Source organism: Mandrillus leucophaeus, unplaced genomic scaffold, assembly GCF_000951045.1.
Source record: "Mandrillus leucophaeus isolate KB7577 unplaced genomic scaffold, Mleu.le_1.0 Scaffold434, whole genome shotgun sequence".
In the NCBI taxonomy this organism is placed as follows: Eukaryota; Metazoa; Chordata; class Mammalia; order Primates; family Cercopithecidae; genus Mandrillus; species Mandrillus leucophaeus.
Genome location: NW_012104632.1, coordinates 1,818,253 through 1,836,752, shown reverse-complemented (window position 1 = coordinate 1,836,752; position 18,500 = coordinate 1,818,253). Strand labels below are relative to the sequence as shown.

The window sequence follows — 18,500 nt, the reverse complement described above, 5'->3', positions numbered from 1 at the left end:
TTTTAACTTGGCTACTAGAAACTTTTAAATTTGGTCGGGTGTGGTGGCTGCATATAATCCCAGCACTTTGGGAGGTTGAGGCGGGGTGGGGGGGATCACTTGAGGCCAGGAGTTCAAGACCAGCCTGGCCAACATGTTTCACCCTGTCTCTACCAAAAATACAAAAACCAGCCAGGTGTGGTGGCACACACCTGTAATCTCAGCTACTCAGGAGGCTGAGGCATGAGAATTGCTTGAACCCGGGAGGCCTGGGTTGCAGTGAGCTGAGATCACTCCACTGCACTGCAGCCTGGGTGACAGAGCGAGACTCTGTCTCAAAAACTAACAGAGAAGAAATTATAGATATTGTTCATGTTGTATTTCTACTAGACAGCACTACTATAGACTGTAAGAAATTTTAATATACAGGTAATTTTTTAAACTTCATGGCAAAACAAAAGACAGTCCGCTTCCTGAAATTTTCACTTGGGCAGACAAGAGTTAGGAAAAAATACCGCATGAGAGATAAAAGTTAGGTCTAGTCTTGGTTCTATAAAGCAGTGGACCACATTCTCCTGTGACTTTAATAGGCCCCACCTTTCTGAACTCTTTCTCCCTGGAAGAGCCATCTTCTTTGCCTGTATCTTGTGGATCTCCACCTTTTCCAGATATAATCAATTTACTGAGAAGCTGTTGTGATAATGTCACACGGTGATTTTTCCAAGTGTACTATGACCATCAAAGATGATGTTAGGGTTTCAGGTACGGCTGCCAGGAAGAAGAGGTACTGACAACAGAAAGGGGTGCTGGCTGAGAGGAACAAGAAGGGGTTTGACTCTGGGAACCTATGTTTGCACTTCTATACACAAAAGTACTCTCATAAAATGTTCACCAACTTTTTAATAGAGATCAAAATCACAGATGCACAGGAGAGTGAAGGGGCACGATACCCACATCACATGTAAGTCAAGCAAGTTCCTCTACTTGCGTCCCTTTCTAGTTTTTGGCAATTCAAGACATTCGGTTATTGGTGGCTAAACCTTTGCAGGTGGGAGACAGGCGAATGAAAATGTGAATGATTTTCAGATCTAGTCTTTCCTGTAGGCCCTTTCTGCAACCTTTTTTTGCCTACACATTCCCCAAAGAGTCACCAGGACCATGCTGAGAAGCAGGAGGAAAAAACAACAACGACAACAAAACCTTTCACATTGTATCAGAGATCGAATACAAAGAAAACAAAACCACTTGAGTGGTTCCTGTTAGGCAGAAACCTTGTTAGTGAGGGAGAGTGGAGTACAAACCTTCACCACAACAAAGCAGAGATGCCTGACAGCAGGCTGGAACGACGATGCCACGATGGGCTACAGGAGCACACAGTCTTCTGGGAAATGTGTGGAGAGGGTTTGTAAAGGTTTCCCAAAGAAGCTGGCACGTGAGCTGGGGCTTGAAGCATAAATGAGGATTTTATCCTTTTATCCAGTGCAGTGCATGCCAGGCAAAGGCAGAGCTGTGCCCAGGTGTGAAAGCACCCCAGGTGGAAGGAAGGCTGGAAAGCCAGGGTGAGGGCACATTTTGGAGGCTGCAGGAGATAAGGTTAGCAGGCAAATTCAGGGTCAGCCTCTGTGAATCAAGGAAGCCATGCTTTGCTTTCTCTGTAAAGGAAGAGTCAGAGAAGGCTTTTAAGCAGATAATTAACAACTATCTCTGTGGGCTGTGTTGTTTTGTATTTTGTTTTTGAGACAGTTTCGCTCTGATGCCCAGGCTGGAGTGCAGTAGCTCCACCATAGCTCACTGTAACCTTGAACTCCTAGGTTCAAGCAATCTTCCCACCTCATCTTCCCAAATAGCTAGGCCTACAGGTCTGCCCCACTAAGCTGGGTTAATTTTTTTTTATTTTTTATTTGTGTAAAGACAGTGTCTTCCTATGTTGCCCAGGCTGGTCTCAAACTCCATGCCTCGAGCAATTCTCTCACCACCTCGCAAAGTACTGGGATGACAGGTGTGAGCTACCACGCCCCACCTGTCTCTGCGTTTTAGAAAGAGTGGTCTGATAGCACGATGCAGCATGGCTCAGTGTAAGAAAAGACAGAACGTGGTAGTGGAACAGGCAGTCCAGAGAACCTTCAGAGATGGGGGATCTGGAGGGCAGCCGCTGCTACAACCTCTGTCTGATATGCAATGCAGTCCTGGCTTAGAAATGCCATGTGAGCCTCCTGTGAGTGAGTGCTGGTTCTCTGCACCACTTGCTGCTGCCTTTCCCTTGGCAGTGACAACTCTCCATATTAAGGAGATCCCAAAGCAGAATACGAGACTGGCTCCTCCCCAGGAACCTGGCAGAGCCCTTGAGACCCACTGGTAAGTGGCACTTACACTTGTCAGGAAAGGGAGCGCTGAAAATTTCCAAAGCCTCAAAATGTCATTCTAAAAGAGACTTAGCACTAGTATATCACATTACAGGGTATTTCAAACTTCTGGAAAGTTGGGGGAAAACTATAATTTCCAATCCTTCTTGGTTCTAAAAGTATCCTCACAGTCATATGCTATCTGCAGGCTGGAGCCGGGTTGTCTTGTTATCTCCTGCCTAGAGTGCCCTGCTAACTCCAAATTTTTGATTCATTTCCAGGTGGCCAACCCATTCCCTTGGTCTTACTTCTTACACTAGGTGGAATTCCAAGATCCCATTTTGTAGCTCCAACAACTCAAAAGCCAAACAATTTTGAATAAACAAAGCTTAAAACCTGAAACTAAAACTCCACAGTCCTAAACCTGACTCCCTCCCAGGTTATTGTGAGATCAAAGATGCTAACACTGGAACCTGAGTCCCAGACTTTAGAGATTAGGTATGACAGGCTCCTCATTTTACAGACAAGAAAACTGAAGCCCAGGAGGGTGGCGATCTGCAGAGATTGAGAGGCAGATGCGGGATCAAAATTAGGTCTCTGGTCTCTTGGCCCACCCGTGCCACCAGCCAGATGGACGTTGTTCCGCAGCCTCGTGTTTAGCCACTACCTTTCCAAGAGTAGAGCACACCTGCACAAATGGCAGCCTCTGCAAACACTATGGGGACCACAGTGCCCATTTTACTAATTAGGGAGTAAACATTTCAGGATTAACCTGGGTCATGCTATACATTTTTTAAAAAGGAAAATAGGCAGGAAAACAGGATGCCTCCAGACTCTTAGACCCTCACCAGTCTATGCTCCTATGTAACTTTCTGGGAAGATAATAAAATGTAACACCCAAGATAAGAGGGACTCCTGAGGGCAGCTCTACTTCATTCATATTTCTGAGTCCTTCACATGACCACCATTGTCTTCATGCTATTCAACCAACCACTGTTGGTTGTCACTTACAAACTGGCCTTTCTCTAACAATTGTTAAGTTTTTAAGGGCAGTGTGTTTTTCCTTTCTTGTTCATCGTTACAGTCTCAATACTAAGCTCAAGTGAATATGTTCTTTTTTGTTCATGAATCATGCATACGTGTCCAGGTATGGATTTTAGAAAACCTGACCCAAAGTCTACAATCTTGGCTCTGCCATTTATTGAATGTGTAACTTTGAGCAAGTTGCCTAACTTCTCTGTGCTCAGTTTCCTCTTCTGAAAAAGAATAGAGCCTGCATTCTAGAGTTGTGAGGATTAATTGAATAACATTTCGCAGGCGTAAAACAGTTCCTGGCACAGAGCAGGGCACCATATAAGTAGTGGCTATTTTTATTATTACATGACTATTGGCATTACCTTGCTATAAAAAAACAGTCACCAGCCATTCTCCCTCCATGCTGATGACAGGTCATGAGAAAAGAAACGCCGGAGCTGGGTGGATTTTAGTTTTTAGTTTTCTATACAAGTGATTTTAGTTTTCTATACACTGCTACCCAGCAGGTAGCTGTGACTTGGCATGGCAATGAGGTAGGGAACAAGCTGTGGAAGCCCCACGTCTGAGATCATTTCCCAGGCCTGGCATGTGAATTAGATTCACTCGGACTCTTTCTAAGCATGCACTCCCCAAAGATTCCTTCCACCGACCGCTCCACAAAATAGGTGTGCAGCAGCAGGAGCCTCATGTAACACTGTTTACGTGAACAGACAGGGGTTCGGCCTGCGCCTTCTGCAAAGCCGGGCTTTGCCTACATTAGCTGCTAAAAAATCTGAAGCACGTCCTTCCTGGAGCTGCTGATGGTTTCAGTGTTGTCTGCTTAAGTGTCTGGAAAGGACAGGGTGGCGTTAACACTCACTGTGCCTGATAAAGATCACATGAAAGCATTCCAGAGGAATGAACCCCTTCCTTCCTCATGCCTTGCTGCCTGGGGAGAGGAAGGGTTTTGATCTCATTCACCTCCGTGCACTGTCCAATAAGACTGGCAAGTCTCCATTCTTGTAAATGTGGGTTGAATGAATTAATGAATAAACAAATGAAACACAAAGAGCATTGTAGTGAACGTGTATGGCTTTGAATAAGTAAAATTTCCTGTTCTTGTCACTAGGAATAGGTCACTATATAAATCTTTTGGGAACATCTTTCTTTCACCATCCAATATTTTAAAAACAAGGAAACTACTTATTAAATATTATTGATGTAATACCATTAATTATTTTTTTCTAAAGTTGTCTCTAAGGATGCAGGAAAACCTATAGGGCAGAAAGGCTTATTGTCTAAGTACAATTTAATTAACTCAATCACAGTCACCTAAAGTCTAATTGAAAATTAACAACCTAATCACTGCCCATAAGCTTATACTTCACTTAGTCTGCTATTTCTAGAGCAAACAGAACTTCAGGGATAGGAAAGATTTTCTCGTCTCATTCCTCCTCTGTCTGGGGGACAGAAGAGTTCCCAGGTAATGTACTGGTGTGTCCAACCAGAAGCCAAGTCCGTCTACTACTTGTAGTACTTGTGCTGCCTTCTCACAGAGTTATTTAGCTAAAGTAATCATGAGGTCATTCAAACATTAAAATAAGAACTAAAATTCTGCTTTTAACACTTGAGGATCCCAGAAAAATATGAGCCACCCAAAAGATGTCTCTGAAAAGAAACTTTTATTTTCTTTGAGACAGGGTCTTACTCTGTCGCCCAGCCTGGAGTCCAGTGGTGTGATCTCTGCTCACTGTAGCCTCAACTCCCCCAGACCCAAACAATCTTCCCACCTCAGCCTCTTGAGAAGCTGGGACTACAAGTGCATGCCACCTCGTCTGGCTAATTTTTGTATTTTTTGTAGAGACGGAGTTTCACCATGTTGCCCAAACTGGTCTTGAACTCCCGAGATCAAGCAATGCCCACCTTGGCCTCCTAAACTGCTGGGACTATAGGCTTGAGTCACAGTACCCGCTGATCCTTTTCAAAAAGTACCTAATGAGTACACCTAACAGGACAATTCAGCTATTCTCAATCTTCACATCCTTCGACCTTAAAAATTCCCAGAATAAGACCTGTGCTGCAGTCCCTACCATCCTCACAAAAGTAACCCAATGAAAGGGCTGCGTAAATGACATAGAACCCAGCCTTTTTCGGCACTTTGAAGCCACACCTTTTTCCTCTAAACTGTTGAGCAGTAACAATTAGAATAAATTGTTTCCAGGAACTATGTTAGAGCTGGGGGGGTAGGGGGTAAAAATAGGTATTCAAATGTGAGCAGGGAAACTAACATGCAGACATCAAGAATATCCTGCCTGTTCCCCTGGTAGTGATTTCTAGCCCCCAAAGCCATTTCTCAGTGGGTTTGGCAGTAAGCCTGGATAGAAATGGGGAAGTTTCACCATGTGCTTCCTCCCTCACTTACTGTCACAATGCAGGGGACAAGACCCACCCATGTAGGTACCTGTAAAGTTGAACCTTGCAGCCTCTGAAACTTTATAATGTCCAAACACATATTCTCTTGGAAACACTAACTTTTAGCCGGTCGCAGGGGCTCACGCCTATAATCCCAGCACTTTGGGAGGCCAAGGCGGGTGGATCACCTGGGGTCAGGAGTTCGAGACCAGCCTGACCAATATGATGAAACCATGTCTCTACTAAAATTACAAAAATTAGTTGGGCGTGGTGGTGCATGCCTGTAATCCCAGCTACTCAGGAGGCTGAAACAGGAGAATCGCTTGAACTAGGGAGGCGTAGGTTGCAGTGAGCCAATATTGAGCCACTGCACTCCAGCCTGGGGAACAAGAGAAATTCCATCTCAAAAAAAAAAAAAAAAAAAAAAAGAACTCCATCGCCAAAAAAAAAAAGAGAAAGAAAAAGAAACACTAACTTTCCGTAACACTAAACAAGCAACCACTGCTAAGGGAAACCTTCAAGGTGGCCCCGGCAGAGGAGAAAAAACATTACCACCAATCATAAGGGCAGGAGGGAACTTCTGATAGAAAGTTTCTAGAACAAATACTGGCTTGCCTACATGCTTTAAGATCTACTTAAGGGTACCTTTATGGTAGCCTCGTTACTAATGCAAACAATTAGAGACAAATTGAAAAACCCATCCAGTGATAGTATAGACCTAAAATGAGATAATATGCAGCCCTTAAAATAATGGCATAGGCCAGGTGCGGTGGCTCACGCCTGTAATCGCAGCACTTTGGGAGGCTGAGGCAGGCGGATCACCTGAGGTCAGGAGTTCGAGACTGGCCGGACCAACATGATGAAACCCTGTCCCTACTAAAAATACAAAAATTAGCTGGGCATGGTGGTGGGCACCTATAATCCTAGCTACTTGGGAGGCTGAGGCAGAAGAATCACTTGAACCCAGGAGACAGAGGTTGCAGTGGGCCGAGATCGTACCACTGCACTGCAACCTGGGTGACAGAGTAACACTCTGTCTCAAAAAAAAAAAAAAAAAAAAAGGCATAAATCCACATATGGTGACAAAAGATGTTACTGACATGTTCTGGGAGAAAATTAACCCCGAAATCTACTATAATAGTACATCCTCTAAACACACACACGAGTTATACTGTTCTAGGCACAGGAGAAAGTCTGGCAGTATATGCACTGAATTATTAATAGTGGTCACCACTGGAGACTCAAAACAAGGACACTGTTTTTCCTACTGCTACACTATTTGCATTTCTTGTTTTTCCTACTTCTATACTACATGCATTAATTAATTTTATCCTCTTCAACTTAGGTAATATTTTTCCCCAAGGACTGTTTCTGTACATAACTAAAAACAGCAAAACTTTATTTCAAAATGCTACCTCCTGAATAAAGCATGTTACCTACATTTAAACGTCTCTAGGTAGAATTCATTCAAATGATAGACAGTCTTGGGGATTCTCACCAAGCCCGTGGGCCCCTGACATTGTAACAATGAATAGTACTGCCACAAACAGGTTGCACATGGTGTCTGCCTCCTTCTGAAAAATCATCTTGAGAAAGAAGTTGTCTTCCCAGCAGTCTGTTGAACTCCTGTTTGCCGGTGGGCAGCAACAGCCACAGGTAAGAGATCTGCCCCTGGGCAGAGGCCCTGCTGAAATATCCTTGCTTCTCTGATCTGACATCAGCTCTTTTTATCTTGTTTAACCTGCTGGAAGAAGAGAAACACTGCCCGATAAGAAAAAACTCCTGGTACCACTACTGGCTTCCTCCCTCCCTCACGCCTCTCTGCAGGTGCGCAGAGCTGAGGTCTCCACGCTGCCAGAAGCTGCTGGGCCGTGACAAGTGTTCCCACCAACTGCAGCTGTAGGCAGCACAGCCTTATCCACTGCAGTGGAAAAGGACCCCAGTGGAACTGCCTGGAGTGAGATTTACCTAAACAAATAGCTGGGACATACATGGCAAATTTCTTGAGCACTAGAAAGAGAAGTAAGTTTAAAAAGTCATTTGTGTGCTTAAAAAAAAAAAAATACACAGCATCTTTCTACAGTGTATTCAGTCCTGTAGACAAATATTTCTACACAGCTGGAGAATCACTGACAGAAGATTTTTAAGAATATTCACAAGGGAACCTAAACCACACAACTTCCTCCAAGAAATCATAAGTTACATCAGCTGCTTTAAGCAGTGAAACCCATTCAGCCTGCGAGCAACCTAACAGATAAGCCAGATATTACATTGGCAGCGAGGAATCCAGAACAATGAATTACATTTCTAAACAACGTAGCAGAGGGTGAACAGAAGAAACCTAAATCTCTAAGATGAAAATCTGCAGTGAAAAAGACCATGATATTTTACTAACTTTTTCAGTTCAGGGTTAGTAATATAGTTTTCAAGGCAATACAATATACGGCAGTCTCACGAATCACAAAGAAAGAAACTCAGTTCAAATCAAATCTGTTAAAGGAAAGTTTAAGTTCAGATTCTTAGACATTAATTGAAAATTAAGTAAATTAGTAAGCAGACACCTCATGGTAACATCAACTAAACCTCCAGATTAAAGAAAAAAAAATCACTAAATAAAATCACTACATATTAGTTTAACAATCTCTTTAGCAGATAATTTGAAAGGCTCAATTGTCCCCCCTCTGCAGGGCATGTTAGTGGTTTTGTGCAGCTTGCTTCAAAAATTATGTGCCTTTATTGTACTGAAGAAATTCCGAGAGAGAAGCACAACCTACTCACTGATGATAACAACACAACCATTTTTCACATTCCTCCTCTACAAAGTCCACCAAAGCACTTGGCTCTACCCAAATGCTGAGAGTTTAGCTGATGTTAAGAACAGAGACGTTTCTATCAGCTGGTTCACAGTTTAGGTTCTTCCCTACTTTATTCAAGGCAAACCTCCTGGTAAAATGCGTGAGAAGAACATATGTAATTTTTCCTCTCTAAACTATGTCATATTTCCAACAGCTATGTTCCTTAAAACCCCCTCCATGGGACCTGCCTCATTTTCTCAATAGCATAAATAACGCAGAAAAGGTTTTAATTTTGCAAAGCACATCTTTTTTCAACCCTATAGTTGCTATTAAAATATGCTTCCCTGGGTTTACATTTGCAAACACTGCAGCTAGGTGGGATATAATTGTGAACAATACATAATTGTTCCATACAAAGAAACCTCCTAGAAACCACATTCACCCACAAAATGTCAACATTTCTTTCTTCACAAAGAAGAATCAAAGGGGAATCAAAGTCATATTACAGGGAAAGAGAGGAGTTCACAAGGAACAAGCAGAGCAAGTTTTGAAATCAAAGACAGGCAACAGGCGTCAACCCCGTCCACACGCACAATAAGACCCCAGCATGGGGTAGATACAGCAACACTGTACGAGACCCTCTTACCGGCACAGGGCCCGGGCTCTCTGCTTCCACTTCGCCCTGAGCTGCATCCTTGTATTGCAGGGGGGACTCAATCACCAGCTCCTTTTTGACACTTCTACTACTTGTCCTGCATTTATCAGCCTGCATTCTCGGCTGAAAACGCAAGTCAGAAAGTCTGCAACTGGAACAGCTGCGAGTCCCCGGCCGTGCAAGGCACAGGCATGCCAGTGGTCCAAGGAAGGAAAGGAAACTGGCTTCCCAGGCACAAGTGGTCAGCCCCTCTGGCTGGGTCTGCAGAGCGTGTGGGGTGGGAAGGCATGATAGCGAAGGCCAGCCTCCAGGGGTGTTACTACTCCACGCAAAAGGGGTGGCTCCCACTTGCTGGCCAAAGGAAAACAAACTCCAAGTTGAACAATACACAGTGTACTGCCTCTCTGATAAAGACCGGCTTTATTGTGTCTGTTCCACACAGCGTGGGCCAAATCAATCGGAATCAAAATAGTGCGGTGTTGAAAAGAAAACCAGTCACAGTTAGACTCCTTCATAACTACCTTAAATCTGAAGCTCATGGAGCTTAAGAGACAGCAAGGTTGTCTAGTTGTTCTAAAATTCTTCCAGTTTTGGAATGCTTTCATTTGTGTTATGGCTAAACACCAAATGCCTGGCTGATGATTAAAGCAGGGAAGAGCTACCAGCAAGCATGTTCCCATAGCCTGCACCTCGTGGGTACAGGTAGAGGAAATGAGTTTCAACCCGCATGACAGACCGCAGCATGAAACACTTGATTTATCTACTATTTGATGCCAGAAAGATGAGGTCATCAAAACAGTTTCATGAGATACCACATATCATAGTAAATGCATTTATTAAATAGAATATTACTTTAAGTCCAGGTGTGGGCACCAGAAAGTACCCCCAGTACAAGGTACTGAGAGGATCATAGTGAAAGTATAAAGTAGAGTATCTCTGCCTTCAAGGAACTTCACATCTAGCTGGGAAGGCAAGATGAACAGACATCATAAATGACAAATTAATAAAATTCAGAGAGAGATACACAAAAGCACAAGAAAATAGCTGGATCACCAACCTAGGGTTCAATGGTGGTTTAGTAGCACCCAAAATAGGTGTTCCTAAAAGTCTTGTTTTTTTATTATTTCCTGACATTTAACAGTGGAGTCATTTTTTTTTATCTCTTGGGAAAAATTAAAACAGACATATTAAGGGATTTATCTAAAAGTTAAGTAGAAATGAACATTAAAGAGGGGATCAAATATTACTCTGTACTACATGGATACCACAGAGCTTCTCCTAGTTACTCTGAGTATTTCCCTGACATCAGGGAAGATTTAGTAACAGTAGACAACACGCAGCAGCAGCAGTAGCAGTAGCAGTAATAGTAGTAGCAGTAGCAGTAATAGTAGTAGCAGTAGCAGTAGTGGTATTCAGTCAGTCAACAACAAGAGTAGTTATCACATAGCAACAATAGGTGCCAGAGGTACTCTACCCAGGGAAATAACACAAACTATTATACAAGTCACAGGTACAAATCTCCCACTTTCCAGACAAAGGAACGCAGCCAGAACAGCTCAAAGGAAGCAGTGGGGAGAACTGAGACGCCACTCAGTCCCCGCATGGCCGCCTCCTTCTCCCAGCACCTGCTGCAGCTGCTGTACTTCAAGAGTGAAGCTGAAACTGAGTCTGCCACTTGAACACCAGGAACCCTTCTGAGTGTGAATATCAATTATGTAATGATCTCAAGGGATCAATGAGTCCATCAAATAAATTAATGGCTTCTATAATTTTTTTTAAACTACCCAATCCCTCAACCTTGGATTGTCTTTCAGGGTTAATATAAGTCCTCCTACCAAATCTGTGTTCCAAAATAATATTATCTATAAATTTTAAAAATCTTGCCTTATAAAGTTACAACAGGAAAATCCCAGAGTCTCAGTTACGTCTAGAGTTGAAATTACAGTAAAGTAAAAACTTAGCAATGTCCTACAAATCAGAGAAGAAAGGATGAAGCCACAAGCACAAAACAGACTAACTGAGCCTTAGTAAAGGACAGCCCAACCAACAACTCAAAAACCTTTTTGAAATGGTTCAAGAAGCTCTAAATAGTCCAGTTCTTCCTCAAATCCCCATTGCCATTAAGCCATCAGAATTTCTGGGCATTAATAAGAGAAACATGATTTTATTTGTTATTGTTGTTGTTGAGACAGGGTCTTGCTCTACAGTCCCGGCTGAGTGCAGTGGCACGATCGTGGCTCACAGAAGTCTTGACCTCCTGGAGTCAAGGATATCTTCCTGCCTAAACCCCTCAAGTAGCAGGAACCAGAGGTGTGAGTCACTGTGTTCAGCCTACCCTATTTGTTGGGTCAAAATACTCTGGTATTCTGTAAGGAATGAGAAATGAACTTTAAGATAGTTATTTGACAAACACTGTAAGTGCTGTCTGTGACCCATGACCTGTTCAAGCCCTGCAAAGATTGTTTATTTAATCTTCATAACAACACTATGTAATACTGTTATCCCCCTTTGACGGATGAGGAAACTGATGCCCAGAGAGGTTAAATACTTGCAGAACATTATGCAGAGAGCAGTGGCAGTATGGATCCAGCGTACACACGCTTAACCATGATACTATGCTCAACTGCTAAACGGCACAATACCAATCATCAGTCAGCAATGAAAGACAGCAGCATCTGGCTTTAACCTTACCATGAGAGTGAAGAGGTAAAAAGGTCTTTAGATGGTCTTTAAGTGCCTTGTACAAAGCAGGTATTCATATAACGGTAACTACTGTACTGTTATTGTTCTCATTCCAACCTGAAGAAATTAATTTTAGTCTTAAACTCAGGGCTTTCACTGCGTGATCTAAAACGACAATTCCACCAACCGTGTTGCTGTAACACATTACAAAGCACTTCAGCAACTTAATATCAACCATTCTTCCCTCTCTGTGGCTTGATTATGACAGCTGCCTTCAAATACTCATCTTGAACCCCACATGTTCACGTCATGAGCCAGGTCTTCTTCTTGAGGCTTTTGTATATTTTTCAAAATGTTTAGCAATGACTTTATTTTTGTTTTATAATCAAGGAAAACACTTTTAATTGGCTCTGAGCTTCCAAGTAGCCAGGACAAAAAGGAAAACATGATCAGTTCCATAATTTATATCATCAAAAGGAGAAAATATACCAAGTTGTAAAGCAAGTTATTTGTTTGCTTTTTCTCTTTTTTTTTCAAGGCAGGGTTTGGCTCTGTTGCCCAGGCTGGAGTGCAGTTGTGCAATCTCAGCTCACTGCAACCTCCACTGCCCAAGCTCAAGCAATCCTCCCATCTCAGCCTCCCGAGTAGCTGGGACTACAGGCGCATGCCACCACACCCGGCTAATTTTTGTATTTTCTGTAGAGACTGGTTTTCACCATGTTGCCCAAGCTGGTCTCAAACTCCTGGGCTCAAGTGATCCTCCCACGTCGGCCTCCCAAAGTGTGGGGATTATAGATGTGAGCTACCATGCCTGGCCCAAGCAACTAAACATTTTTTTAAATGCCTCACACAGAGATTTATGTAAAGGGGGACCATCAATGTACAACGTACAAGGTTGGCAATGTGTTTATAGGAAATGCAGCAACAAAATTCAGATAGCTTTTTCCTACTCCCATCTCAGAGCAATATACTGAAATCCCAGATTGAGAACAGCAATTCTGAGAGCAAGGCGGTCATCTGAGTCCACCACCTTCCAGTTGGCCCATCTTATGAAAGAAGCAAACCCTGGCGAAGAAACTGCGGTCAGCTTTCCCATCACACAACTTCTCAAGCGGTGCTGGCGCTCTCCCCTGCTCGCTTAGGACAGACCAACACTTTTGGAATCTGACTGTCAAGGAGAATCACACGGCACAGGGTTTAACCTCAGATCCCAAGCCTCCAAATGGGATGTGGTTTCTCCAAAGGGCTCATGAGATTGATGTGTGAGGACATGAGGATGACATCCGGTTGATGCGGCCACTAGAGGAAACACCATTTTACCAGGACAGGAAGTAGGTGGCCACACTTTTCTTTACAACATTTGAAACAACAAGGTGTATGTCTGACCCCCGATTCAACTTCCGCAAACCTGCACTGAGCTCCTACCATCTAATAACCTTGAGTTCCTTCACATGCCAGCTTGTTTAACCCACAACAAACACATCTATGAACACGGATGAAAGGCATAGCGTTTCACTGTTAAAAGGGAATGTTGTAAACCCTATGGGGAAGAGGAAGGCTTCAGAAGCAGGATGGAATGAATGCTTCTGTAATGGGGTTCAGGTCTCAAATTTTAGTTACGTACACAAATTTATTATACAGCTTGGGTACTCAAAACCATGAAAACCTCACAGGAAATTTAACAAATGTTCCAAGGGCAATTTGTGACTCAAAGGAAAGCTAACTTTAAATTCCAAACTTCATCTTCCTCTTCCACCCATAAGATGGACTTCCATCACACTCCGATTAGTGGAAGGAGTGACTGTCTCTGTAGAGGGAACTGCTACCCATGCCCAAGACCCAGTTTAAATACCACCTTCCCCATGAACCCCTCCAGCCAGACTGAATCGGCTCCTTCTAATTTAACCCTCTGAGCACTACTTTTACCTCTATTATGAAGCTTTTCAGAGTTTACCTTTTATTAAGTTTGCCCCTTCAGTGAGACTGCTAATTCACTGGGGGCAGGGACTGCGTCTTAACCACCTCTGAGTGGCCTTAGGGGCGAAACTGTATCTTAACCAGCTCTGAGTGGCCTTAGGGGCAAAACTGTATCTTAACCAGCTCTGAGTGGCCTTAGGGGGGAAAAGCACTCGCAATGTATTTGCTGAACTGAATGCTGATAGCAGTTTCTCATCTTTGGCCCTAAAGTGAAATGGTATATTTGTAAAAATATGCAAACATGTTCATTTGTTAAGGGCCCAAATTAAGGCAGAAGCTTTCGATTGCTCAAAAATAAAAACCCAACAATAGTTTATTCATAAATCAAAACCCAACAATTTTCGCTACAACTTACTAAAAATAAAAACGTTCCTTTCTTCCAGGTAAGAAAATTTTATCTGTAAAATTTGCTAGACGTTTTTTGAGACCAAGTGTATTTGAAAACAGTAAAACTAAAGTTTTAAAATGTACAAATAAACGTGTTTTTAGCAATAAATCTATATAAATTTTGAAACTGTAGATGCTGTACCTAAACATAGCTAATAACCATATAAGAAATAACAATACAAGGAATAAATCAATTATCTCAACCTAACAGAAGTTATTTACTCTCTTTATTAGAGGTTCTTGGCATATCAGAAGGATACTTAAAATATAACAATAAAGGCAAAAGAAAAATAAGTATACATATACAAACGTATACCTATATTACTTATATACATGTACTTGTGTATACTCCAAAGTTATCATTTCTTTTCTCTTGTTCTGGGGAAACAGAAACAATAAGTAGAAATTAAGAAAAAATGTGAAAGAAAACAAGTGACTAAAGATTTTGCACAGTATACTGTTGCTGGTCAGCTTGCTGGCCAAAGAAAAGAAAAGGTGGCATGAAAATGATCTGCCCTTCTGAGAAAGACAAAAGCATGGTAGACGGCAAGAGAGGCAGCAAAACAGAGAAGAGAACAGCACTGCAGGCAACTGATTCAGGGAGTGAGGCAGGAAAGAGCCAGCGAGGGAGGAGAGAAGGCAACAGCAAGAGAAGATGCCGCGGCAGCCAGTGGTGGGAGGGGGAGAGAGAGTTTCTCCACCAAAACCCTCGGGGCCTCTTGGAAGAGTTAATACAGGAAAAGATACTTCTGATATAAAGTCTCATGCCCTCCTCAATTATTATTATTTTATATATATATTTTTTGAGGCGGAGTCTCACTGTGTCACCCAGGTTGGAGTGCAGTGGCATGACCTCGGCTCACTGCAACCTCTGCCTCCTAGGTTCAAGTGATTCTCCATCCTCAACCTCCCAAGTATCTGGGATTATAGGTGCCCACCACCACGCCTGGCTAATTTTTGTATTTTTAGTAGAGATGGGGTTTCACCATGTTGGCCAGGCTGGTCTCGAACTCCTGACCTCAGGTGATCCACCCGCCTCGGCCTCCCAAAGTGCTGGGATTACAGGCGTGAGCCACCGCGCCCGGCTTCCTCAATTATTTTTTATCATTACAGATTTAATCAAACAGTCACAGAAATGTAATCCACATTATCACCTAGTCTAGTGTTTCTTAGCCCAGAATCCAAGGCTGAATGTTAGGGAAGGTAGTCCACAAACCCTCTAAAATTACATATGAAATTGTGTGTCTGTGAGTTTCCTAAAGAGAGGCCAAGGGAGTTCACCTAGTTCTCAGAAAAGGGACCAGTGGAAGGTCCTTCAGTCATAGAACAAGGAGACGGAGGCCTGGAGTGAGGAGCGAGAGAGCCAACTAAAGTCCTGTGGTGCAAACCTCTTCCCATGGGCAGGTTCACATTCTATTTAAGGAGGGGTAACAACAGGCATTTAAACATCAGGCATGAGGTAAACAAAAAACCAGTGGATGCCAATCAGCAGTGTCAACATGTGCACAGTCTACTCATTTGTTGACGCAAGTCAGTAAATGGATCATTTGAAGCCTGATGCCTGTTGGACAACTCGAAGTCAATAGTTGTATCTCCAAAACAGGGCAAATAACATAACCAATAAAAACTATTTTCTAAGAACTGTTTTCTAAGAACTAAGGACATTGAGAAAACGCTCACACTATCACACACACACACAAGATTTTAAAAATTACAACAGAATGTAACAACTGATTACCTCTGGTATATGGTACTATTACTGATTCTTTTTCTCTCTAAAGTCTTCTATATTCTGCAAGTTTTCTTTAAAAAAAACTTTCATCAGTTCTTTAGTCAGAAATCAGTGAGCTGGATTATGAGATAATGGTATAGAGGAAGCTCACGCTGGGGTTCTAGCCCCTCACTATGCCCCACAACAGCTGTGTGACATTAGAAAAAGTCACTTCACCTCTCCGGGTCCCACGAGCTTTACCTGTAAAGTGAAGGACTGACACCAAAAAATCTTTCCAGCTCTATCTATATATCTATAATATTAAGTATGAGAACTTTCCTTATTGATGATATCTGGGGAAAAACAACCACTCGCTGGAATGCATTGACCTACTACATACACAAGAAAAACACAAAGACAAAAAAGTGGGTGTCTTTCTAAACATGTCAGATTCTCATTTCCAACAGAGCAGGGGCTGAGCCAAGGAGTCAGCAGACAACAAGAACTGTAACAGAACTATAACGTGCTATCAGTGAAGAAGACTATGGGGGTGGCGGGGAGGGCAGGTTGGGGGGGCCCTGCACTCCCAGCTTTGGGAAAACCCACAGTACTGGCACAGCAGGGGGCAGTCCCTAAAGAAACCTCTGTTTCCAGATGAGGAAGCTAAGATGGGAGAGTCAGGCTGACGAAGGACACACCCCACTGTTTAGAGAAGACTCTGCCTGCAGCCATGGAAGGTTTAAGAAGCTTCTCAGTAAAGAAAGCCCCACCCCCACCTGTAACATCCTCCCCCATTTCCCCGCCTTCATTTTTCCATAGGCTCTGTGCCAGCTGGCATCCTATTCCACTTTTCTTATTTAATGTGTGTCTAACCTTCCCTACCCCCAGGTAGAAAGCTCCATGAGGGCAGCAATTTTGCCTGTTTTGTTCATTGCTGTGTCCCCAGGTCCTAAAACACTACAGGTGCTGAGAAAATATACATGGAATGAATTTACTGAAGGGTCAGGATCCTCTCAGTTTGGAAATGGAGCTATTAAGCTCTGGACACCAACGGTTTTTCTGTAAACTATCAATTTATTTTGATCAAGATAACAATAATTCAATTAGCTAATGTCAATAATTTATTTTAGAGATGGAAACTTACAAAGGCAAGAGAAACAATGGGCCTGGGATTTTTCTCAGGAAACTAAACTCCTGGTATGGGTTACCAAAACCTGGCCTCAACCTTGTTTCACGTGATCTGTGACTGTTTTATCTCCCTTCCTCAGCTTTGAACACTGGGTGAAGAGGGCAGGGGGCTAACCCCCTACCCCACCCCAGCGCAGTACTGTATACACAGTAGGCAATCCATAAATGTTTGCTTCTAGAATAAGTGATGAAGCTGCCTCACTTTGGTATGATTTATCACAGGAGTTCACAAGCTAGAATTTTCTCACTTTCCTCACTACATCACAAATGCTGAGGTTAAGGGCCAGAGAATGTATTCTTTGTGAAAAACATGATCAAAACATTTTTAAAAGCACTCAAGTTTTCCTTTATAAATAAAATGCATCATTCATGTATAACTAAAAGACAAATGTTCTTTTGTTCACTTCTCCCCTGTACAGCTCCCAAAGCACCCTAGTGGAAAACACAAATTGCCACCCTTCAAGTTCATTGGTTTTGTAGACCTTATATTTGTACATTAAACTTACTTAAAGCAAGTTCCTTCAGTGCTTAGAAGGTGCAAAGCTGGTAGACCATCTCAATTTATAGATGATGGAGATGGACCAAGCTGGCAGGAGTCACAGAGTCACAGTTCACAGCAATCAGCTATCTAGCATGGGGGGTAGAGGGGACAGGCCGCCAGGCCAACTCTAGACTCCTACTTCCGCAAAAACGAACACACTCTCAGGTTACAAGGGGAAAGCCCACCATGTGGAAACTTTACAAAGGGAATTGTAGCGTTTCCCCAAGGACTTCTGGCTGAATTTAGCATGAATTTAGAAGACAATGACCACGTATAGTAATAACAGCTCCCCAACAATCATCTGGAAGTCCCCTCTTTTAAAAAGCAGTAGGTTATATCACTTCCATAAAATAATATCATCAGCAGCAAAGATGATGTATCCCTTTCTCATCCTGCTGCCTAGGGGAGGGCCTTCTATTTCCTCCAAGCTCATTGTAACTGATTTCCTATGTGAACTTAAGAGACTGTCAAGAAATAAAAAACACTGCCAGACAGTTTTAGGGGCTCACACGTTGTTATTCCTGGGCCACACGTCCTAAGAAGTCAAACTTTTCCCCCTGAGTGCTTGTAAAATATGTAAGTAAACTAAACTAAATTAAATTTATTCACAGGTAAATATGCTACAAATAAAGGTGTCTCCAGTTGGAGATAGAAACCTGGCAGGTGAGGAGGGTGAATGCTGAGGAAGGCTATCAAAGCCTCCCTTCTCTCTGCTGCCAAATCAAAGCACACATCACATAACTTAGAAGTAATCTTAGACTGTTCAGCGGCTTTCTTAAAAGACCAAAGGTCGCTGCAGCACCATCACCATCTTCAC

General features: G+C 42.8%; 1 protein-coding gene across 3 annotated transcripts in view; it reads right to left on the bottom strand.

Annotated features, from left to right (window-relative positions):
* Window positions 1-9,482, bottom strand: part of DOCK9 (dedicator of cytokinesis 9) — a 184,794-nt gene extending 175,312 nt beyond the window's left edge. For all 3 annotated transcript variants that reach the window (XM_011993804.1, XM_011993805.1, XM_011993806.1), the window contains exon 1: window positions 9,189-9,482. In XM_011993804.1, coding sequence (XP_011849194.1) covers window positions 9,189-9,314 — 126 coding nt within the window. In that variant the 5' untranslated portion in view covers window positions 9,315-9,482. The remainder of the gene's footprint in view (window positions 1-9,188) is intronic.
* Between the last annotated feature and the right edge of the window lie 9,018 nt (window positions 9,483-18,500).